At 30.5% G+C, this 24,952-nt stretch overlaps 4 protein-coding genes across 8 annotated transcripts; all 4 read left to right on the plus strand.

Moving 5' to 3' along the window:
• Positions 1-2,000: 2,000 nt before the first annotated feature.
• Positions 2,001-7,048, plus strand: LOC135146330 (golgin subfamily A member 6-like protein 22). Of its 4 annotated transcripts, none has more exons than XM_064078497.1 (14): positions 2,001-2,141; positions 2,197-2,348; positions 2,397-2,430; positions 2,494-2,602; positions 3,484-3,526; positions 3,579-3,711; positions 3,763-3,816; positions 3,885-4,113; positions 4,171-4,212; positions 4,268-4,495; positions 5,090-5,319; positions 5,552-5,769; positions 6,222-6,372; positions 6,963-7,048. In XM_064078497.1, exons 1-14 carry the CDS (start codon positions 2,043-2,045, stop codon positions 6,969-6,971), a joined length of 1,731 nt encoding a protein of 576 aa, XP_063934567.1. In that variant the 5' UTR covers positions 2,001-2,042; the 3' UTR covers positions 6,972-7,048. The 4 variants fall into 4 exon arrangements, 2 of the variants coding, with proteins under 2 accessions (XP_063934567.1, XP_063934575.1); XM_064078505.1 differs by having other exon boundaries at positions 5,105-5,319; XR_010283796.1 differs by lacking the exon at positions 6,963-7,048 and having other exon boundaries at positions 5,552-6,105; positions 6,222-6,302.
• Positions 7,049-11,362: 4,314 nt separating this feature from the next.
• Positions 11,363-14,156, plus strand: LOC135122460 (cytochrome P450 4c3-like). The gene is made up of 8 exons (XM_064046641.1): positions 11,363-11,545; positions 11,604-11,804; positions 11,862-12,047; positions 12,753-13,132; positions 13,190-13,258; positions 13,321-13,492; positions 13,547-13,720; positions 13,854-14,156. Exons 1-8 carry the CDS (start codon positions 11,377-11,379, stop codon positions 14,012-14,014), a joined length of 1,512 nt encoding a protein of 503 aa, XP_063902711.1. The 5' UTR covers positions 11,363-11,376; the 3' UTR covers positions 14,015-14,156.
• A 4,541-nt stretch (positions 14,157-18,697) lies between these two features.
• Positions 18,698-20,032, plus strand: LOC135146353 (uncharacterized). 2 transcript variants are annotated; one of them, XM_064078530.1, is made up of 4 exons: positions 18,698-18,778; positions 18,841-18,909; positions 18,962-19,219; positions 19,409-20,032. In XM_064078530.1, exons 1-4 carry the CDS (start codon positions 18,764-18,766, stop codon positions 19,409-19,411), a joined length of 345 nt encoding a protein of 114 aa, XP_063934600.1. In that variant the 5' UTR covers positions 18,698-18,763; the 3' UTR covers positions 19,412-20,032. The 2 variants fall into 2 exon arrangements, with proteins under 2 accessions (XP_063934600.1, XP_063934592.1); XM_064078522.1 differs by having other exon boundaries at positions 19,424-20,032.
• Positions 20,033-22,843: 2,811 nt separating this feature from the next.
• LOC135146368 (uncharacterized) lies at positions 22,844-24,550 on the plus strand. The gene is made up of 5 exons (XM_064078543.1): positions 22,844-22,945; positions 23,019-23,124; positions 23,176-23,238; positions 23,969-24,229; positions 24,309-24,550. The coding sequence occupies exons 2-5, from the start codon at positions 23,119-23,121 to the stop codon at positions 24,396-24,398; spliced, it is 420 nt and encodes a 139-aa protein (XP_063934613.1). The 5' UTR covers positions 22,844-22,945; positions 23,019-23,118; the 3' UTR covers positions 24,399-24,550.
• The last annotated feature ends 402 nt before the right edge of the window (positions 24,551-24,952 follow it).

Genomic DNA, 24,952 nt, shown 5'->3' on the forward strand with positions numbered 1-24,952 from the left:
AATTATCATTTGTATATAATGTTTTTAAAAAAACTATTATACAGAGAAAGTTGTGGACAACTTGTATTTAAAGTTTCATAGGAATAAGTCTGTGAATAATGTAGAATATTTTAAAAGTGTTTTGAAAGTAAAAAGGTAGGGACTCGCTTTAAATTATGTTATATTATATCGGGCGAGTAACATAATTTGTCATCGAGTCGTCCTTGGGAAGGATTTAGGATGTCGGTGATCAAACCAGACTCATAAATGTCAAGCAATGACAAATGTAAAAGTAAAAATGGCGAACACTTTCTAGTAAAATTTTCAATAAAATAAGTGTGAAGTTTCAGGCAGTATTGGTGCAAGGTTAATTTATTTTACTAAATGGTTAAGATTAAATTGCAGTAAATGCTGAAATTATTCCCTATTTTGTTGTAAGGATATCATATCTGCATGAATCTATTATGTTAATTTCAAAAAAGTATTTGAGAAATAGTGTTCTTTAAATAGGGTCGCAAAAAAGAGTCTGCAGGAGTAGGCAAGATCACAAGATCGGGGGCCATATATTTTGTACATTTTGATTAACGATCCGGCTATTAAAAAATTCCCGTAACAGTGCTAGCAAAATGTACTGTAATGTTTTGCTGAAAATAATCTACTTCCTCCATTTCATCGTCGTGAAATTGTGGTATAAAATTTGCCAAAATTTCTTGCTAATATGCAACAGTGATTAGGTTGTGTGAGGATCAAGAGGAGTCTACAACATAAACATTTTCGGTGCTCCATATTCTCATATTTTGAAAATGAAACCAGGCTGCGGCTGTAAAAAAGTTTTTCCCCAACATCCAGTCATCAAATGTGTCCAAAAACCATTGACAATAATAATTAACTGGCTGGAAAATCGGTTTGATCTAATTCTTGCACACGTCATATTCAATAAGGGCGTAAAACTAAATCTTTTCCCAATATTGCCCAGCAAGTTACACATTATAACAATTTCATTTGATGCACTAAATGTCGCATGGATGTTATAGGGATCTGCTTCATTACCTGTCTAACATTTCCAATATTTTCTGGAGTTCTCTTATTTTTCGACTCGCCACTTCTCTTCTTTCTTTGTAGAGGCGAAATATATACCTACGACTCAATTATAAACGCTTTTTACGTCAATGGGAATGTCATTTTTGAGAAAATACGCAAATGTGTAAATAAAGCTCTGAAAAGATCTGTTCAGTTTCCACTTGACCAATTGAACAAAAATTATTCGGATTTTTTTTGTCCTCAGACTCTTATGAAGTTTAATTAAATAAAACTCAAGATTAAATTGCTTATTATTTTAGGAAATAATAATTAAAAATAGACTTTAATTGGACGGGGGCCAATTTATTTTTTTTACTATTGCATATTAAGTTTTGTTTCAAATTAAAATTTGTCTTAGTGTTTAGGAAATGGTTAGAAAGTCTAATACATCATTAAGTAACTTTCCCTATTCTATTCAAAAATAACAGAAACACCACACAAAACAGAAATAAAATTATAATTGTTTGTCCGCGAAATTCTGAAGTACAAAATAGTGAATTTAAAATAAAATATTACAAAGAAACCTTTTAGATTGTTGTATTAATTAACTTCAGTTTAGCATTTTTGGTTTGTAAAACAACATTTCTGTGAAACGAATTATTGAAAACTTGATATAAACTATTTTTGTCTAAATTTTTGTTGTTACGTAGCGAATACTTAAATAAAAAAGAATCACTACGAATTACTTTTAGAACGTTACTAAAGCTTTACTGTTCTAAATAAGTTGAAAATGGAAGAAGAGTTATAATAACTGTAACATTTTAATTCACCTTCACCGATAACTTAATTAATAAAGTAGTTAAGATATCAGGTTGTAAAACTAACGTAATGAATTGTTGGCACTCGAGTGTTATTTGCGCTAAAGGTATTGATAGTAATGTGACATTAAACCAGTCCTAAATTAACAATAGTGTGGTCTAGAAAGTGTCGGAGGTGCCGCAGTAGCTTCGTGTGATGTGAAAAAATTTCAATGTGCTCTTCAAATGGATATAGAATTAAATTTTTTAAAATCAGACAACGAAGTGTGGGGATTTCGACTTACTGGTGGGGCTGAGTACGATGTACCTTTTGTTGTTCTTCATGTATTTTTTTTTTTTGGTTGTGTGAAGGCAAATTATAGACATTTTTTTTTCGTAGGTCGCAGATGGTAGTATAGCTGATAAAGGCGGCTTAAAAATTAACGATGTTATAGTAAATGTAAATGGAATTTCTACCATCGAGCTGACTCACAATGAAACCCACAATTTACTACTAACAGCAGGGAATAGTTTGAAGCTGGTTATTAGAAGGTAAATTTGTTTTGGTGAATTATAAAAAAAATACGTTAACATTTTTAGGGATGAAACTGATTTAATTTCTCCTCTGACATATGTAAGTACATCTAATTCATAATCTCTGGGTGGATCCGTTTAATAAAATTTGGAATTTTGAAAGGACGATGACACCAATGAAGAAGTCAGTAATATAATGCAACCATATCTTGATAATGATGAAAACTTTGAACACGAACGTCAAGTACATTTCGAAATAATTGATCCCACAGGTAATTTTCTGTTACTTGTTTTTTGAAAATATAATAATGTAAAAATACAAAGCAACACCTCTACAGAACCTATCTATCAAGGTTGCAAGTTGTTATTGGATAATTACTTGTGTTTTTTTGAAACAGGTTAGCTTGTATTTTTGGTCATCAGAATGGATATCAAATATGATTAGATACACAACATCTTTTTACCATGAAACAACCACAGTTTGAACAGTTTCTGGTTCAATAACTGGAAACCAAAAGATTACAATTTTCTAAAAGCGAAACCGAATTGTGACGGGTTGACAGCAACAGATTAAGAAATTTAATATTAACTGCAATTTATAACACGAGCAATGAAATTTAGATAGAATTAAAAATTATATTCATTTTACAGAGTGTTTACTGCATGTTATATGTGTTTTAAAATCGACCTAATATTAAATAGTGACTATCAACTTTTGAATAATATATTGTTATTGTTATCGTTCTTAGTATAATGTTTTTTGAGGTTATTTGTATAAAAATAATAGTATTAAACTCTCATGTTAAGAATGGTATCCAAAAACTAATGAAGGTAATTAATAAATGACCGACTCTAATAATATATGCTCAGCTAGACAAATACATATAGCTTAGACTTTCTCTAAAAATAATTCTTTCATTATTATTCATAAAATAATGAAAATAATAGAAACCTTAAATTTAATCATACAGCTTCTGAAGTTTCAGGAAAATACAACACTAGCAGTTGTTTTGTTTTCTCCAATAATGAGATTTTAGCTCCACTGGTATACCCTATGAAAATTTATTTAAGTAACATAAGAAACTTCTGTAAATTTCTGTTGTTTCTTTCTTATTTTGTAAATAATAAATACATGAAATAATTTTTATTTAAGCTGAAAAATATTTTGAGGAAAAGTCTCCTATGTTGTCGGAAGGGTAAGGTTTCAATTTCGCTGTGTTCTGATCAATTTAACCAAAATAATTTTAGACAAAAGGATATATCACTGAAAAATGTAGTTCATCAAAATGGTTTCAGTACAAATGAGCGGAAATGGTCATCGTTTTTACAAAAACCAACAAATCCAAAACCTAGTCCAAAGAAAAATGAAGAACATCCTAAAGTAATCTATAATTTATGTGTGTTCCATTTCTTATTGATAAAAATATTTTAGGTAGAGCCCTACAGAGTTGTAATAATAAAGCAGAAGAAAAAAACTTTAGAAGAGGTAAGTAATTAATTATCATCTGTTCAGCTTATTTTTCTATAATTTAAATAAATGAATTTAATTCTCAGAGGAAAAATAAAACACCTCTACAAAATGTTAAATCGAGCGAACACATCAGCGAAGATGAAGAAAATGGAGATATTAATCAAGATAACTCAAAAACTCCGGATAACACTCAAATCGAGGAAACCGTCCTTACTGATGAAGAAATAAAAGAAGAAAGCGAAGCAGAAGGTCAAGAAGATATTGAAAAATCAGAGACACAGTCTAGCGAAGAGAACAATGTCGAGGAACAAGGTGCTTTAACTTAAATCGTTTTTTTTTATGTTTGATCTGATTTGAGTTTCATTGTAGACCCACAACTAGCACTAAACGAAACACAGATTGAGAAAGATGGTATGACTGCAGATGTTATTTTGTCCCTTTTATGTATCGTAACATTTAATTTTAGATGTATTAGAGAGATTTTTAGAGGAAAAATTAACAGAAGTTCAAAAACAATTGGAAGAGTTGTCAAAATTACCATCGACTATTCAGTCCACAATAGATTCACTTAACAAACAACTAGCTAGTATTGTTAAAATTACCCCAACCGAAGCTGCAAAAAATGAAGAAAAAGAATTGTCTGATAATAATTCTGAATCAGAGGATGATGTGGCAGAACAAACAGTCACAGAAGGTATAAGCATATTTTAACAGAGAAAGCTTATAGTCGAATTCAGTTAAATTTGTCTCACAAGACTCAAGTCAGTAAAAAAACGAAAGCACGACTTTTTCCAGGTTTGGTAGGTTATACAACTATTGCACAACTAATGTTGTACAACCTACTACACTAGTAGCGTTGATGAGTTGAGTTTGTAACTTTTTTTAAATGTCATATTTTGGAAAAATTTACTGTTTTGGGTTGGTTTTCGTTTAAAAATGCACAGAGCCGTATATTTGCTGTGGCTTAATCGCGACATAATTAAATGTTACCTTGATATATTTTTTAAATATATTTTATTGACACAGTTATGCTATTTTTAAAATTATTTTTTACTTAAGGCATCTAAAAGTAAAAGAACGAAGCTTGTAAGTTGTTTTATAGATAATTACACACTATCTTTTTTCAGCAATGTAATTTAAGTTTTAAATGTTTTCTATTTGTAACTAAAATCGTTTTAACTTTTTACTGAAGTACAGCAACCTTGCATCACTTCTATTTCAAATTTAGTATTATTGTTGTCAATAGATTCTTTACGTTTTTTAATTTCGATAAAACAATTAATCTAAGACAGTGTATACTTAGAAGAAGAACGTGATGCAGAAAAAGAAGTACACCAGAGTGAAGAAAGAATTGAAGATGTAGAGCTACCATTTGATGAGAAATCAGAAACACAAGAAACTTTAGACGTGGAAGAAGAAAATGTAATGGAGGAGGACTCTAAGAAGGAACAAGAACTCACTGAGGAACAACAGGAGGCTATCAGACAGGAACAAGAATTATTAGAAAAACAAGAAAAGGTATATATTGCACAAAGTCTAGTAAAAATTTATTAAACATGATTAGTGCATTCATTGATTTAAATAAATTTCCATCTACATGTTAAGTAAATATTTTTACCACTTGTAATAAAAATACAATGTGACTTGATATTAGTTAACCTATACAAATTCTTAGACAGTAGATGATTCATATTTCGATAGGACAAAAAGTTCATAATTTGTTGAGGCTTAAAAACGATGATTTTAATAGGAACGAGAACTAATTGAAGAGTTCAAGCAACGTCGTTTGAAACAAAAGCCAACGTTACCTTTAAAACCAATTGAACGTCCAATAATTTTGCCTGGAGGTCGAAGATGGTCCCAACCTGACGATGCATGTCCAGTTGCAAGACATACAAAAATGTCTGACGAAAAAATTGCAAATACAATAGAAACTTATTCGGAAGTAATCGTTGGAAAAACGAAAGGGTAGGCAGATATATTAATTTTTGGTACTGAATGTGTGTTACTTTCAGGTTAAACAATGGAATCAAATATGGCCTTGGTCCGATAAAAAAAAGACCATTTACAGGTATTGTTCGGTTGCAAAGACGAAATTACACAACATTCACATTCATGTACATGTTTGCATTCATCGATAATGTACCTAAACCTACTCGTATATTCTATAAAAAAAATGAAATTAAGAGGCTTGCAATGTTAATGTTGTGCACATTTGTTATTAGGGCATGTTTTAAATAGTTTTACTTTTTACCGTCGAATTTAAGTAGTTGTACCACTCCAAGGGAGGTGAATAATTTAAAGGTAAGTCGCCTGCTGGGAAATAATTTTGTATGAATGGTTCATCTAATGGAATACATGATATTTTCCTTGTATGATGTTTGTAATGCTTATGACATGAAAGTGTGTTTTCTTTTCAGTATCAATTTTTTAAAATATCAACCACCGCCAAAAAATTTGGATTATCTTCACCGATCGGATGTTTACAAGCTTGTACATGATCTAGAACCTCCTGTCAGAGGAATTAGCAACAGGACATCAAAAATTTTAGCAGAACAGGATTATTATCAGGTATGTTATTAGTTTTATATCAGTATAGCGGACGAAATTAAGGCTGTGCCTTAATTTATTTATTTTAATTTTTTTATTATTATTAATTAATTAACAACAAAAATAATCCCTTGTAAAATCACACAAAAATTTAATTAGATTTTATGTGTCCTAAATATTAAATACGAGCAAAGGGACAAGTTGCCATTGCAATGGTGAACTTGAACCTCCCGTCGGAATGCTTACCCTTCAGGTAGCTTAGTATTATGTGCAAAAAGATGAGGTTAGTTTTCTTTCAAATTCACACAAATCCAGCGGCGCCTGTGACTATACTTTAATTAGTTACTTAAACTGTAACCTAACCCTCACTAATATTCAGCGAGTACGCGATGCTATGAGCGACTTGAAGGTTACCTACATTAGTCCGGCATTTGGTAACCAGCATTTTCTAATTATTTAAAACTCATTTTTTCAGCATATGTTCAATAAAACTTTATAGGTGTCAGTAAATTTAAAGTCACTTTTATTGGAATTAGAAAAAAATAATCTGCAATTTTAAAAAGTTTTAATTTTTTATAACAAGATTACTTATATTATTTTATTTGTTTCAGGCAGAATGAACAATGAGATTTCCACAGTAACAAGACGTAGTTTAATAACTCTTTGTTCAAAATCTCTATAAAATAAAATATTATTTGCAGTGTAGCTCAATAACGGTCTTTATTTCTAAATACGTGTTGTAGAGCAGCTTTGGATCCCTAGACAAATAGATGTTGCCAATTTTACTTGTTATCCAAATGTAAAATACAAAGAAGGAAAATAATGTTGAAACTTTTACTCAGAGTGATAATGTGCAAAGTGAAATCGAATAATAAAATGAAAATATAAAATCAAACTACGTAATGTTCGTTCACTACTTTTAAATAAAATAAAATTAAATATTTAGAGATAAATACTTGAGTGTAATGTTGTAGAGAAAAACCCAATTAACTGTGCAAAAATATTATTTGTGATTCGATGAAGGACTGCATTTTTCGTTTTGAGTTGCGGTTATTAATTAAAGAGTCTATATATTTATATACTAGTCCAAATTACAGCTTCAGCCTAAGTGTCTAAGGATTCTAAGGTTTGAAGAGGTGAATGGTGTTGAACTGTGCGTGGTGTGCAGTGTAACATTGTCACGTGATAAGGAAAACAATTTAGTTTCAACAGGCTAATAATACCTTTGTTTTAAATCTAAATAATGGCAAGGTGACCTTGTTGGTGTCTTATTCGATGTACGGTGAAACTCGCTTTAGAATTAAATTTCCTGGAGCGAAAAACGCTATGTTAGGAAATAAGCCTATCAAAATTATGTCTGTCTCCTGCAAAAATAGAAATTATTTAGACTTACAAAAATTAGAGTTTGGTGCAAAACGAAGGAGAGAACGTTTTTGCAGTGACGTGCACCCAAATCCACAATATATTATTTGTGTCACAGTTAATAAATAATAGTAATAATTTTAAGAAAGTTATTATATATTTTAGATTTTCTTTATTCCTTGAAATTCACAATGATTTTTTGAAAATACATAATATTTACTGTAACTACGTAACCCTCTGATGTTACAATCGTTACGCCACTGTGGTCTAACAGCCACGCATTATAAGCCACGCCCTTGGCCTCTTTCGTTCTCCATTTGACTTTACACCTGTTGAGATTTTTCTATTTATTTAAAACTTAATAAAAATTAATTCAATTGGAACACAACAAGTACCTACCTATACCTAATGCAGTGAATTAAGAGTCACATTTACTCTTGGTATTTTAAGCTTATGTCATCAGGTTTTTGAAAGTGATAAATTTGAAGTAAGAAGTTTCTAAGATTTTTTATCTAAGCATCTAATAAAACTTACCTACTGACGATGCAACTAAAACACATTTGGATTTTTGCTTTTACTGTAGATGCCGAAATTACGGAAAAAAAAGTAAAGCATATAAAAGTATATAAAGACCTTTCCTACAGACTAAGTCTCGTTTCGTTTGAGTGCCTATATTATTTCTCAAAATATGAGAATATATGGAGCGCCGAAAATATCATGTTTATGTTGAGACTACCCTTCATCAGGGTGTTTGAGCTGCAGTTAGTTAGTAGGAGAGAGTATATTCTTTGAAGATAATCATGACAAAAATAATCATGTAATTAACTGACTTAATTGCTGCTGATATCAGCAAACAATTTTAGCAAATTTTATTTAAAAACTTCACGAGGATGAAGTGAACATATGTTACTTTCGACAAGACGAGGCTACAGCACATTCAACTAATATCACAACACCAAGGTTATAGGAATTTTTTGACAACTGGACTAACAGTTGAAGCACAGAGGTTATCTGGTCCCCGAGATCTTGTGATCTTACTCCTGCAGATTTTTTGTGGTCCTATTTAATATATGTAATTATATAATTTAATACAATTTATCGACACACTTGATAATAATTTAGAGGAATTAAGGTTGAAAATAACAATATAACAATAATAACTAGCGACATAAACAACAACGCAGAGATGTTGAGGCATGTGATTGATGAAGTTAAAACGAAGAGCTCATTAATGCTTACAACAAAATGGACAATATTTTCAGCATTTACTCTAATTTAATTTAATTTATTTAATAAAATTAATTAACTTGTACTAGTTTTCCTTGTAACTTCACACTTATTTTATTCAAAATCTTACTAAAAAATTTCAGGACATATTTTCTTTCACATTTGTCACTTTTTGACATTTATCAGTGTGGTTTAGTAGCCGACATGCTAAATCCTTTCCAAGGATAACTTAATTAGAAATTATGCTGCCCGCCCGATATATATTAACAAAAATATGTAGAGTGACATAGCTATTTTACGTCAAAATATAATTAATAATTTTGGTAATTATTTATAATTAAACTTAACTTAAAATCAGATAACTCTCACATTTTCGCTTTAATAATACTAAAGTAGCTTTCATTGAGATTTATTTATTGAAATACACTTATTTCTATTTCATCATTACCTAAAGACATCTTTTCATGGTAGAATAGTTACGTATTTAGTATTAATAATAATATTGACAATTTAGATGTGTACATAGTCAAAATAGCTTCTGGTGAATATGATCAAAGAAGAAAAAGTTACGTTGTTGGTATTTATTTATTTAATGTTACTACTCAGTGTTACGATATTTATCTGTCAGTGTTCTTCTAATAAGCTAGCTCTTATAAATAGTTTAAAACTTTGTTGAAATCCCTGTAAAATACATAAAAATGTTTACCAAATGGCAACTGTGCTTATGATGTTGATGCTTATCTTATTTGTACAAAAAGAATTCAATGGAAGAGTTTGTTTTCAAAATATCGTTGAAATGTAATAACAAGTGTGCTGCTTCCCCTTTGATTTTTGAGGACATTGATAAAAGAAAAAAATCTAATCTTTATTAAGACAAAAACAAGTCTGACGTGATTACAGTTTAATTTCTTGAAACTGATACGAATGCTGGGTCTTAAGTCCAAAGTTCTAGAAGTGTTTGGAGTTTCTCTCTAATTATCTCCTATGTTAATGAATCACATGAGATATATTATTGTTGCATCAGACAAAACATCCATGACCTATTAAGATAACCCTTTCACGTATAAAGTCTAACAAACTGTAAACTGTTTTCTGATACGCTTAGAACGGAGGTGTGTCCGTTGGACGTCGATGAATATAATGAATAAATCCCTGGACATGTAAAAATAACTCGTAAAAAGAGATGACAAGATGTGTACGTTGTTGTGGTTGTTATTTATAATACCGCTAATAACGGATAAATGCGATGACAGTAATTATAGTAAAGAACAAACGAGAAGCATAACTTATCTAACAGATTCTGAGTAAAAAATATTTAAATAAAACAAAAAGTGTTAATCTTTATACAAAGCTCAGTATTAAGCAGCTTAAATTTTATTGGGACCGAACTTTCATTGACTAGTCTAGAATATATTTAATACCGAATACATCATACAACTAAAAGTCGACAAGAATTTGATTAATAATTCTTGAAATGATTTTATTAACGCGGACGTATTCATCATGTAATGAATTAATGATTAATGAAACACCAATACTGGTGATACTATCAGGTGGAAACCGAGAATTTTCCAAAATAAAATTCGTAACAAATGGTCCACTTGGCCTTTCGGGGGCGCCAGTCTCTACATTTTTCCGTGGACAGATCTGACGCAGTGGTAACACTTAAACAATTAGTCTCACGGCCATTTCTGATTAGTTTTATTTTGGATTTATAAACATAAACGGTAATTTTTGTGCAAGTGGTTAAAATTTCCCTTCTCTCCTCTAAACGACAAAAATAATCTTACTACAAGTTCTGGATTAAAATTACACACCATAGACTAATTGAGGAGTAAATGACGATAAATAGACAGTTACTGCTATTTTGCTTGAAAGTTTATGAAGTATATTTTTGAAATCTCAAAGGAAAATTGGCAATAAATTTTTACCACTTAAAAATAATAATGTTTTTAACATACAGCCGCGACCGAAAAAACTCTTCTGATGTAAAATTTTAACTAAATTTGGCATCTATTCTTTTCGCTTGGGGCTGTCATACATCTCTAAATCTACATCAGTCATACACGTAGAACACAAATAGGACTAATGTCACAAATTCTATATTTATTTTAATTCATCAGGGAGTTTCTATACATTTTCTCTTCTTGTATAATACATTCTCATTACATTTTTCAAAAATAAAAGAAATGAAAAAATAAATACGCAGACAACAATTGCCAAATAAATTTCCGCTTAAATTTTGTTTATAAATTTGTGTTCTTCCACACTAATCTGATAGGCATCAGTTATTGTTTTTGCACTAAATGGACTTTGTTCGTTTTATTAGGAAATCACTGACGACGTCAAAAACACGGATTCCCCGGAGACTATAAAAGATCATTCCGTGGTGTATTGCAACTAATATACGACTTACGTCCCAGTGTTCTATTCAATATGAACTTTTTATTAGATTTCTTTTCTGCTTTTATTGTATTAGTAGTCTTAAGTTGGTGGTATGTTTTTTTTAAACAATACAATGTTAGCAAATTTTTCAAAAATATTCCTGGACCTCCAGGAATACCATTATTAGGAAACGCTCTTGATTTTAAATCAAAAACAAAAGGTATGTACATTTATTTATTAATTCAGTCATGTATGCTAATTATTATCACATAATTCAGGTGTTCTAACTGCTTTTCTCAACTATACCAACAATTATGGAGGAGTAGTAAAAATTCAGATTGGACCTTTTCGAAAATTGTTATTAATTTCTGATTATAAATTTATAGAATTTGTACTAAGTTCTACTAAAATTATTAACAAATCGCATACCTATAAAACGATGTTACCCTGGCTTGGGACGGGTCTGCTCACCAGCGAAGGTATAAATCCTGACTAATGATTTTGGACTGTTTATTCTAAGAAACTTCATCTTCCAGGAATGAAGTGGAAAAAACACCGAAGAATTATTACACCTACATTTCACTTTAAGATTCTGGAGCAATTTATCAATTCATTTGACACTGCGACCGACGTTATGGTTGAAAAATTGAAAAAGCACGTAGGAGAACCTACCGTTGACATTTACCCTTTTGTTACGCTGTGTGCTTTGGATATTATATGCGGTAAGTTTTAGTTTATTCTTTTTAGTGAAAATTTATTTTAATAGCTTAACAGATTTTCTAATTTTGACATAATAAATGTATGGCGAAAATATTAAAAGTAGTTGTATTTCATCAGTTTCAGTCGTTTTGAAATGTTATAAAAAAACTCATGTAGGTATATGTTCATTGTTTTATGTTTTAAAATGGTGTCCTGATATGTAATGACAATGCTGTAGTTACTTGACACGACAATTAATGGAAAATTCATTCAAAACCAGATGACAAATGAGTTAAATATGTTTGTAAAAGATACTAATTATTCGTTGTTTTGCGATAATTGAAGTTTTATTTAAAACATCATCAGTAAACCGAAAAAAAATTCAGAGAAAATTTTTACTAATTTTATTGCGTTTATTAAATAAACTATTGCTTCGTCCATACGAATTCAGATAACGATAATACTACAATTATTTATGTCTCTCATTTAGTCCTAATTTTATAAATATACTGATTATGTTTCAACAAAAATATCTACTATTTTTCCAAAGGCCAATGATCATAAAATATTGTTTGAAGGACACAAAATTATTTTATTGTACAACCAATTTACAAGGTATTTTTCTTGAATTTAATTTTTGCCTTTATTTTACATTTTTGTTGATAAAAATTGGAGGAAAATTAAAATTAACTTCTCAAAAAAAATTAAACATCTATAATAATTTCCAGAAACGGCAATGGGTACAACGATTAATGCTCAAAGTAATGAAGAATCAGAATATGTTAAAAGTGTCAAGGAAATGGGCAGAATAATCATTGAAAGAGCTCTGGCGCCACAAAAAAATAACGAATTCTTGTTCCGATTTACTAAAGATTTTCAACTTCAACGTAAAGCACTAAATATTCTGCACAAGTACACAAATAATGTAATCAGAAAACGAAGACAAGAACTGCTTAAGGAATATTCCTCCAAAGAAATGGAGAATCCTGCTGATATAGGAATTAAGAAAAAAATGGCGTTTCTAGATCTACTTTTGCAGGCAAGAGTGGACGATAGACCTTTAACGAATGAAGAAATCAGAGAAGAAGTAGACACCTTTATGTTTGAGGTAGTAGGCCTACATTTACTATGAACTGTGGATAGTGTTAATTTGTTATATTTTTAGGGCCACGATACAACAGCGTCAGGAATTAGTTTTGCATTATATTCTTTGGCAAATAATCCTGAAGTGCAGGTAATCATTAGATAACTGAATTCGTTAATTCATATTTAAACAAAATTGGCATTTTGTTTTAGGAGAAAGTATATGAAGAACAATTATCAATTTTTGGCGAGGAGAAAAATCCGACAGTTACATATAAAAATTTACAGGAGATGAAATATTTGGAACTTGTTATTAAAGAAGCATTAAGATTGTATCCATCAGTACCATTTTACGCTAGAGAAACTAACCAAGAAGTGGATATGGGTAATTAAATACACCAAACTGTAATCTAAGTTTAAATTAATACTTATATTTTAGATGGAGTTATAATACCTAAAGGTGTTAACATTACCGTTTTTGCGTATGGCATTCACAGGGATCCAAAATATTTTCCTGATCCGGAAAAATTTAACCCTGATAGATTTGACACTATTGATGGAAAATTGCCGTATGCCTATGTGCCGTTTAGTGCAGGTCCACGAAATTGCATAGGTATGTATAAATATAGTTAAAACTGAAATGCTTTTTATAACTGCCTTTCACTGGCTATACAATTATTATTAGATAATATGCTTCATTTACAAAGACTTATTGCCCTCATACTAATATGTGTTTTGGTTTTTAGGGCAAAAATTTGCAATGTTGGAAATGAAAAGTACTCTTTCTAAAGTCATTCGAAACTTCAAGTTGTGCCCTGCAACTCCTCATCATCCACTAAAGCTTGTTGCGGAAACAGTACTTAAATCAGATAATGGTGTTCGTCTTTCTTTACTGAAGAGGGTTTAAAAGTACTTAATTACTTTAGTTTATATGTATACATATATAACAATATATTATATTATTGTTACTAATCAGTATCCGATATTTGGTTTAAATAGACTATTTCGTCTGATGTATGGTGTAAATATATTTTTTAAGTATTATATAACTGTTTGATTCTTGCTAACCTCTGGGATTCCTAAGAAAGAAGGACTTGTGTTTTTTAATAAATTTGTTGTTTCTGATATGAACATTTACATATTTAAATTCTGGTTGGGGGACTGGTTATAAATACATTCAGAAAATAAAGGACAAGTCCTTGTAAAACTAGGCAAGTCGTCAGAAATATATATGTTACAGCTAATATCCGAAATCCGTTATTATGCATAATAACTAGATATTTTAGGAATTATGCGTAATAACTAAACTTGTCAGTTATTATGCATAATAACCGGAAAGATTAGGAATTATGCGTAATAACTGAAATTTTCAGTTATTATGCATAATAACGTAAATGTTTAGGTAATACTGAAATAACTAATAGAGGAACAGGAATTGTGCATAATATTTTCAAAAAAGCTACCCACCCTGCCTCGCTTTCCTCTACATATCACATGTACGGTTGATTTAAAAAAAAAATTGGTCTAAAGAGTTTAGACAGTACTTCCCTCGCTGTCGGAAACGTGACGACTGCATGCCTGGTATGTTTTTTTCGTATTACATTTTGGTAGCGGGACATTTTAAAATAAAAATTGGGGAAGTATTAATTTTTTCAATTTTATCATTATTTGCCATTGACATCTTTGTCATTTTTTTTGTGATTCCTATGATTGCTTATTAAAAACGATGTTGTCTCTGGGGTGTATAATATGTCGCCTATGCAAAAATTGTCAGGCTGAACAGATAAAAGGAACATCCTGTATAGTACTTGTAATTTAAGACAAATAGCCATAACACTTATCAAACTGTAGACGTGACGGTGAAACATAAACTAAACTAAAACATGTTTTCGACGAATTGGAATAACCGGATGACAATGCCGACGGACCAGACTTTTTTATTGCTCTGATTTCCGTTTATTGAATAAAACACTACATTTTATTCGGTTTTTGGATGCTATAATTCACATTTGGTTAATTATAACTTGTCTAGATTTAGGGGAGCATCCCCTAACCTCCCCCTAGCTACGACCTTGTCTAGGGGTTATGAAATGTCGAAAAAATTTGAAAGTAACAAATTGCCCAATGGACTCCATTACTGGACGTCCTTAGGTTATCCTTGATAAGAAAAACAACTTGAAAGTGTTTATGTTCATGCATCGAAAAAATGTCACGTAGAAATTAGTTTGATTTGAATGTTTCTTCATAGTTCGTCCCCTCAAAACAGAGGATGAAAACAATTATCTAGTAAGCTACAATCGACATAATTTTGGGTAGAATTTATTCGGCAAAATTTTGAGATAACGTCATCAATTTTGTGGGGGAATTAAACAGATTTATTTTGATTAATAATTTGCCAAGTATGTAGTATTTCAAAGTATTCAGTTTTGTAATTCTTGATTTAATCCATAAAATTAATTGACTGAGACACCCCGTATAAGCAAATCTAAAAAATATTAATGCAGTGATAAATCACAAGTATAGATTCATCATTCTTTACACCTTTAGGATAGGATTTGTTCGGTAAAATTTTAAGGTGACATCATCAATTTTAGAAAGCAAATATATGTTGATTAAAAATCTTACCATACTTATGATAAATTTAAAACATCTCCAAAATTTCAAAATAATCGGTTTAGTATATGCAAATCCAAAAAATATGAATGGAATGATAAATCACAAATACAGACTCATCATATTTTGCACATTTGAAATAGGATTTATTCAGCAAAATTTTCAGGTGACGTCATAAATTTTTTAGGGGGGAGGAGCAAATACATTTTGACTAAAAATTTACAATGCGTATGATAACTTTAAAATATCTTCAAGATTTCAAGGTATTCTGTTTTGTAGTTCCTGATTAAATCAATAAAATAAATTCACACATTCATTAATTTTTTGAGTCACCCTATATAGGCAAATCAAAAAAATATGAATGGAATGATAAATCACAAGTACAGACTCTTCATAGTTTGTACATTTTAGATAGGATTTATTTGGCAAACTTTTGAGCTGACGTCATCAATTTTTTGGAGGGGACAAGTAAATATATTTTGACTAAAAATTTACCATGCTTATCATAACTGTAAACCACCTGCAAGATTTCAAAGCATTCGGTTTTGCAGATTTAAAATTTAATCGCAAAATGTTGCTTTATAATTTTGATTTTTTTTCCAAAAATCCGGACGTTTCCGGTAAAAACTCAATTCGGAGTCGTAAACTACATGTGTAGGACTATGTTATTTTATACAATTTAAAACCCATTTACTGAAAGTTTCAGTTATTACGCATAATTCCTAATCTTTCCGGTTATTATGCATAATAACTGACAGGTTTAGTTATTACGCATAATTCCTAAAGTGTCTAGTTATTATGCATAATAACGTATTTCGCATATTAGCTGTAACATATATACAGGGTGTTCATTTTATCTGTTCACGCCTGATAATTTTTGCATAGGCAACATATTATACACCCCAGAGACGACTTCGTGCTATTTAATTTTTTTTAAAATAAGCAATCATAGCAATCACAGAAAAGAAATTACAAAGATGTCAATGCCAAATAATGACAAAATTGAAAAAATTAATATTCAATTTATTAATGGATGAGGTTATAACGAAAACAAATTTATAATAAATGTCCAAAATGTCTGCCTCCACTATCTTCACAAAGCCCTCTCCTACGTTCAAAATTTCTACGAATTCTATCTAACATGTCGGGAGTTATAGATCTGGATGACGCTATTATCCTTTCAGTGGTTTTCATTTTCGATTGGGACATTATAAACGTCATTTTCACCTTCCCCCACAGAAAAAAATCTAAACGCGTTAGATCAGGGCTCCGTGCAAGCCAAGCGTACTCTTCTTCTCTAGCAGTAAGTCTTGGTCCAAACGCTCTGTGTAAATAGTTCCTAACGTCTCTCTAATAACACAGTGGAACAGTGTTTTTGTTACATATATTTTCTAAACATGGTCGGAAAGGTAAATTTGTGCTGAACAACTCTTAAAAAAGACAATACACCCATGTCGTCAAAAAAAAAGTTATTCAAATTTTTATTATCGTCCGGTGAACAATTAGAAAAATGAAGTGAATTCTAATTTTACATAGAAAAACGCACAAGAAGCACTAAAAAAATGTTCCACAGATTTCTGTCGACAGATATTTAATTATGTCTACGAATATTTAACCTACCTAGAATATGTAGAAGGATCTAGGTTTTTATAAAAGCCTCATGTATTCGGAAAGAATGGATACTTGGGTCTTTCTCTTAAATCTTTCTTCGACTTTCTTGATTTCTCGATGAAAAGATTATCAGCAAAGAAATTTAAATGAAACATAATTTGTGGAACGTTTGTTTCCTAAAAATTCACTGATCACTAAGTTAATTGATTCTCAAGTAAATTTTTCCGTATCATTCAAATAGGCGTAGAACATTTGATCCTTCATTCGAATTTCAGGCCCAATAAAAATTCCTATATGTAGAAAACGTACATAATATGAAAACTGAAATTCACTGTAATATTTTAGTTTTTACCTTGGTTTGTGTTAGCAGCAGAAAGCTTAGGAAATATTGTTTGCAGATGTTGAAATGCTTTCTCTCTTGTTTTTCACTTGCATAAGAAGCACATATGCTTGTTATATCCAGATTGGAAGCCAGATACTAAAGCTACAATTTTTAAATCGTCTATCAAATTGCACTCAAACTTTTTTTCCTTAATACAGTTTAACAAGTCTTGAATATTCTCATATGTTTCTGCAGTTTATATGGAGTGTGCAGTCGGCAGTACTAGATATTTATTCCCATTATGCAATAGTACACATTTAACTGGAACTATCTATGAACAATCTCCAAAAAAAATTTTTTTTGACGACGTAGGCATAATGTCTTATTAGATAGTTATTCAGCACAAAATAACATTTCAGAATGCTTGTAACAATAATTTTTTCTAAAATTGTTCGACTGTGTAATGAGCGGGAGCGCCATCATTTTAATACCAAATTATTCTTCTTACGTCTAGCTCTACGTTTTCCAACAGTTCAGGTAAAATTTTCTTTAAAAAGTTTAAATTTCCTTCAAAAAAATCTCCTCTAGGAAATGGTTCCCTATAAAGACGTTGTGCTTCACGAGCGTTTCCAAGGGCCCTTCCATACAGTAGGAACATATCAGTTAATTCAGCATTTGTGTAAACCATTTTAGTACAAGTGACACAAAATTGACAATAGTACCCTGACAAATAAAATTTGTATTGTTGCTAAGTGAACAGGATTGCATTTTGAACTACCTTTAATACAATGGCGCACTGGAAATTTTAACCGAATATTCGATTAATTTTATCTCGAAAACCAAAAAACTTTTATAGAAAGTATTTTTTGTCAATTGGTTTTATTTATCATCACCAATTACCTGATCTATTTTGATAGTGTATTTCAAAAACACTCTGCATAAATCTATAAATAAAGTCGATGTTTGATTAGAGCTTTTGAAAACTGACTCATGCAGGCGCGGTCCATACTGACATCTATATTGTTTCATATGATGTAGAGATAAGATAAGATAAAATAATATTGATGTATTATATCGGTGATTAAGTAAACCTGTCGTCAAATAACAAAAATGGAATCAAATGATGTACGTATTATTATATATATTAATATAAATAGAAGTTTTAAAATAAATGTGCAACATTTTAGCAAAAACCGATACCAACAGGCTTACCCTATTTATGGAGTTACCCAGGTGGTCTCAATATACTTGAAGAGGTATGATTTCATCATGTAGATAGAGAATAGTAATTACTCAACACTGTTTTAGGCACTGAATATAACAATCATCATCTTTTTGGCATTTATGGGTTTCTCATTACACGCCAATTTACTTTGCGGAGTAACATTTGTAGCAGCCATTCAGACAGCAGTTTTTATGATTTTGCACATGAAAGGTACCATACGAAGATCGAAATTAGCGTGGCACTGGTTCGAATGCGTATCGGTTTTGATTGTTGCTTTACTTCTAGCGATTTTTGCGTCAGTAATAATGACTGTTTGGACAAGAGGATATATTATCGCGGGGGTAAGTTTCTATTAAAAAAACCAAAATAATAACACCATTCGTTGAATTCTTAAAAAATGAGATCACAAAAATATATATTTATCACAACTTTTATGTGATTCATTGGGTCTAAATGAAGTTTTTGGATATTTATTTCAACGATGTTAGTGTACTGTTTATGAGAACTGATACTAAATACCCAGTTTTTAGTGAATTTTGTTGCAGGTGATTGGGTACCTTGCGTCGATGGTTTACTTTTTTGATACGTTTCAGAAGTATCAAATCGCAGTTACGCCGGTTCCAAAGTACGCCTGGACCACGCCTAACATGCCAGACCTTAACTAATATTCAATTTAAGAAATATTTGTTGATTTAAAATTCACTTTACTGTGGTCTCTATTGTAGGCTTTGTATTGTGTGCTAAACTGAGCGCCTGTTCTACCCGTTTATGTACCTAAACAAGTTATAAAATGTGGACAATAATGTGACATGAGTTAGTTACAATTTAACATTTAAATGCATAAGCTGGTAAAACGAATTACCTAATGATTTTTTACCTGTGTTTAGAACTCTACATTATTTATACGTCGACCATTTTCGTGTAGATATCTTAACAATTTGTCAACTTTAAGTACGCTTATTGTTTTATAAAATTTTCAAGGAGCAGCTGTTAATAATAATTAATCTTAATTGTTGGCCATTATCACAGGAAGAAACATATAAATCATTAAAATTATTCGTTTATTATTTATTTTTTTATTTATTTTTGTTCAACAATTTCTTAATGTATTTTTTTGTATGTATCAATAAAATAAGCTTGTTTTAAAGAGAAAAGGTTGTGTTTTAGTTATCATTTACACTTTTTTGTCCCAGCTAATCATTTGAAACAAAAAAATCGGAAAATAAAAGAACGAAAGCTTCTCGCTTAGTACCGACTGACTATTACCGTTTGTGATTGTTTTTGTAAGGTTAGCAACGTATTTAAATGGCACACCTGATGTCAAATTCAAATTTTGGGCACCAATTCAGAAGCTGCCTTCTTCTCATTGATTTTTAGGCGTGCTCATGTGAAAATAATTGTATGCGAACTGACATGCTGACATGCATTGCTGCCAATAATTCAGAATTGCCAACCCAAAAATTGCTTCACTCATTAATAGTCTCCCGGTATGTGAATTTAATTTTAGAAACAACATAAACTGCCGTTCTTATAAATTTATATCAAAGGAAAGCTTGCTCGTAAAAACTCCAAAGTTGAAACAATCTTTCTTTAAACCACCACAGCTGAGTAGACGTTAACACATTCACTCTTTAAGTAATTGATATTGTTTGTCGTTGTATGAGTCTATGAATTGTTCAAAAAGACCGTGCCCATTAAACCAGCTTTCAAACACAAAAAAACCTCAGTGAAATCAGTTCACCCGTTTGGGAACTACACAGACATACAAAGGTCTTAAAGTTCTAACACCCCTCTTTTGAAGTCTAGAGTCAGTGACTATGTATTTAAGATCTATACTCACTGGCACTACTTAGATAATACTTAAACGAAAACAGAATGATTTGACGTATAGAAACATCATCTAGGGGAAGCCTCCTTGAAGTTGTATATTCTCGAAGATTATGCCAGTCAAGTTTTTCATCAAACCACCCTCGTAAGAACCTTCCCAAATAAACCAGCTTTCAAATAAAAAAAACAAAAAACGTATAAAATAGACAAATACACAGACAAAGAAGGCTTCAAAGTTGAAAATGGGTAAAGTGATTAACATCAAACTATAGCTAAGATCCATCCCAATTAAATCAGCTTTCAAGCAAAAACAAACCTCACTGAAATCGGTTCATCCGTTTGGAAGCTACACAGTGCTACTGACAGACACACAGAGACAAAGGGGTCGCAAATAGAACACCCCTGTTTTCGCGTGTGAGGTTAATAAAAACGAAACAAGTTCTTGGTCTAAATTTATATCATAATTTACATGATATCTGTTCGCATGGTAGGGCAGATATTGATGCTTTTCACGTTACTCTTCTGTACATACACAAAATTAATGAACCGTCATTAACAACCAGAATTTACTCTACAGCTTATTCACTATCGCTAAATTTAATCTCTATTTTGTGAATTAATTCAATGTGAAAAAAAATTGTATTTGCAATTTTATGGCAAAATTTTATTACTGACTTATTTTTGTGGTCCCACAAGCTCCTAATAATTAGATAACAATTATTAATTTATGTCTTTTATGAATATTGCTTGCAGTTGGTGTTCATGTTTATTTTTCGAAATTATTGAACGAAAATCGAACAATATAAAATAGGTGTGTGCCGCACTGTCAACAGATATTGTGGATATTCTGTATTACTGTTACTTTGTTAGGTTGTTTTAAGAAACAACCTTAAAGTTATGGAAAATTACATTGGGAATTACGCAAAATCTAATTTTTAATTCGACATTTAGAAATAAAATAAAAAATTACTATAGAAAAATTTTAACCAAAAATCTTCTTCGTTTTCTCGGTGCACTCTAACAGGATAACGTTTATTACCTATAATACCGAAAATACACAATAATTTATACAAATTGTTGACGAGTTTCGCCAACCACATTTGCGTTATTTATCCTACTCCTCCCACTGTCCTCTCTCCCTGACTCCACAGGGCGCAGAAGGACGAGTTTGGAATGGACCCGCAGTCTGAATTCATGTTATTATTTCTAGACTTTCACGAATGCCTAGAAATTTACAATTATTGACATAACAAATTTGAAACAGTTTACGTTTATTATGTGATCATTCTCTGTTTGAAAATTCGATGACTCAGCAACCATTTTTTTAAATTTCAACTTATCGATTAATTTATCTAATAATCCTATTTCAAAATAGCCACGAGTACATCTGGCTACATCTTTAATGATTTTAAATTCTTGTTGAACCTTTCCTTAGTAAAGGTAATGAATCGGTTGACCTGGACTAGTATCTATCCCATAAACATGAAATTCGAACTTACTACCAAATTTCAAATACGATGTTGATGTTAAATTGTAGTTTTCTTTATATATGCAATGAACATTGACAATGCATAATTTAAGATCAAGATGAGTGCTGGATTTGTAGATGTAGGCATTTGCTCTATGAGTAGTTTACACACACAATAATATCGATACCACAAAGCGGGTTGACAGGTGATTTTATAAGTATATGATTGATAACTGTTTATAATTAACTTCATTTGAAATATACATTACGAAGAAAACATCTTTTTGTGAAATAACTTAAAAGTAATAAAAAAAATTCAGTTGTTTTACTATTGTAAATTTAATCCAAGTTTAATAGTACTACACACCACCGGCTATTGATAACAAGAAATTAAGCAGAACAACTTTCAAGAGTCATTTTAATTAGAAATGAATAGCCTTTGTATGATTCACATTTATGGTATTTCACATAATAATTTTTAATCTTGGTATTTTTACTAAGTCATTTTAAAACATGGACGTTCCGTGTTTTTTAAAACTTCTTTCAAATTTGTACTAATAGTCAGAACTTTCTAAGGTTCTGTGATGAACTAAAAATATTAGAACCGTATAATAAAATCTTTAAATATATTAGTCTGCCATATACTGAAAGCTGGCCTGGAGCCAGCAGTAAACACTATGTCGTCACTAGAGTTAAATAGTTACTTAATTGGAACACATGTGTACCACCACCGTTGTAAAAAAATGTAAAAACATGTTTGTTTATAGTGCTTGTAAGTGATCTAAGTACATCGGAAGCGTAACAGTACACGCTTATGTTTAAATTACCCGGTTTGTATTTTCTAGGGAAACGAAATACAGTCTGATAAGATAATCAAGGTGACGAAAATGTGATAACGAACCAACAGTAAAGTGAGGTGTATATGTACGTTCATAACGGAAGAAAATGACGGTAATATCTTTATGCCTTCATTAAATGGTGTCTAACTGAACATTTTTTTAGACAGTTACTTATGGAACAGGTCACATTAAGACAACACAGGGAATAATCAAAATCTGTGAATCTGTAAGTACTAAAAAATATTTTATAGTTTTTGGTTTCGAATTACGATGAGTTTTGCTTATGAATAGGTAAAATACATTTCTAAATAAATATAAACAAATTTTCGTAGGTATCGAAACATGTATCTTTTTTATTTCACAAAAAATATGAAATTGTATTCAAATATATTTGTTACCAGCAATTTGGCGGTTGTGTGTGCGCAGTAAAAATTTATTTTAATAACAAAAATTCCATAATTCCGTAATGCTATTCATAGGTTAGTTTTTAATGTTACCCTAAAATTAATATATGATTATAAAGTTTGCAGTATGTACACAATTCAACACTAACTTGTTAATTGTGTAATATTTTGGTTGTAAATTAATTTATTTTATCATTGTTTATATAAAAGATCTAAATATCATTTAGTTTCTGCAATAGATGAAAATAAAAAAAAAGTTGTACATAATACATAGAAAAACGAAAGTGCTGGCAATAAAAAAAACATATGTTGTGTTAGTTTAAATACTAATTAAAATTACATGGAACATAATATAATTTCCAAATAGTGATAATGACATGTACCTATAAATAGCAAAAAAAAGGAAACAATTTCAGTTTAGAACTGTTCAGTTTAAATGTGTATTAGGTCAGGTATTCACAAAGCGTTTTAGTGTCAGAATTTCACTTTTCTTCAACTATTTATAGATGTTACATTTTCTATAGTTATTGTAATAATGTATTTCATTTTTAGGTCATATGCTTCATTGGCCTGATTTTAATAGCAATTGATGGATGGTCATCAGACTTAACCAACGCCTACGTCGTTGGAACAGCCGTAGGATTGATTATATCATTTTTAATTTTAATTCTTCATGTCACAAAAGCGGGAAGACCTTTACAGGGATTTATAGCTTTTCAATTATATTTTAATATTCTTATTTTTATTTACTTATTAATAGTGTCGGCAGTATTATTGTCCAAACATTATAACGACAGACACATGGCTGGAGGGGTAAGTTAATATTTCCTTATCTATAACTTTCTTGCAATAAAAATATTTATTAATTTTTAACTTATACAATTTTTTACAGTCCTTTGGGATAATTGCTGCCATTTTATATTTAGTAGACACAGTAGACTGCTATAGAAATGATTCGTCAGTGCTATTTTGTATTGGATAACATTGAGAAACAATAATGACTACATTGTTGAGATTTAAATAGTGTTCATATTGATTAAGTATTGTTTATATATTTTGTTCTTTATTAAAAATTATATGACAATGTATAGCAATTTGACTAATTGTTAAAAATAAATGTTATATCTGTTTTGACTTTGTGTGTGTACTGTATATGTATAAACCCCCATTTCTTTACATTTTTCATCAGCCTTTTTCCATAGTGTTTATTTTTCTCGGATCTCATTAATTGTAAGATTTTTTGAATAATTAGATCGATTTTTCTAGCAAATCTTATATTTCTTTGCGAGTTCTTTAGATAGCTCTTTCAACTTTACGTAGTACAACGAAATATTTTGTTACATTGATCGGTGATTTAAAATCGGGTTAGGTAAAACTCAACAATTTATTTCCTAGTTATACTAATTTACACGTTATACAGCGATTATGTACAGAATAATTCTGACACGACTGGAATGGATTTGACTAGATTCATTCTCTCATTTACTGGACTCGACTCGTTGACTGAGACTCGTTCCCGAAGGTGGCCTCTATTTA

This window comes from Zophobas morio, unplaced genomic scaffold, assembly GCF_036711695.1.
Source record: "Zophobas morio isolate AGI-343-1 ecotype UQ-CSIRO unplaced genomic scaffold, CSIRO_AGI_Zmor_V1 ptg000005l, whole genome shotgun sequence".
NCBI classification, from domain to species: Eukaryota; Metazoa; Arthropoda; class Insecta; order Coleoptera; family Tenebrionidae; genus Zophobas; species Zophobas morio.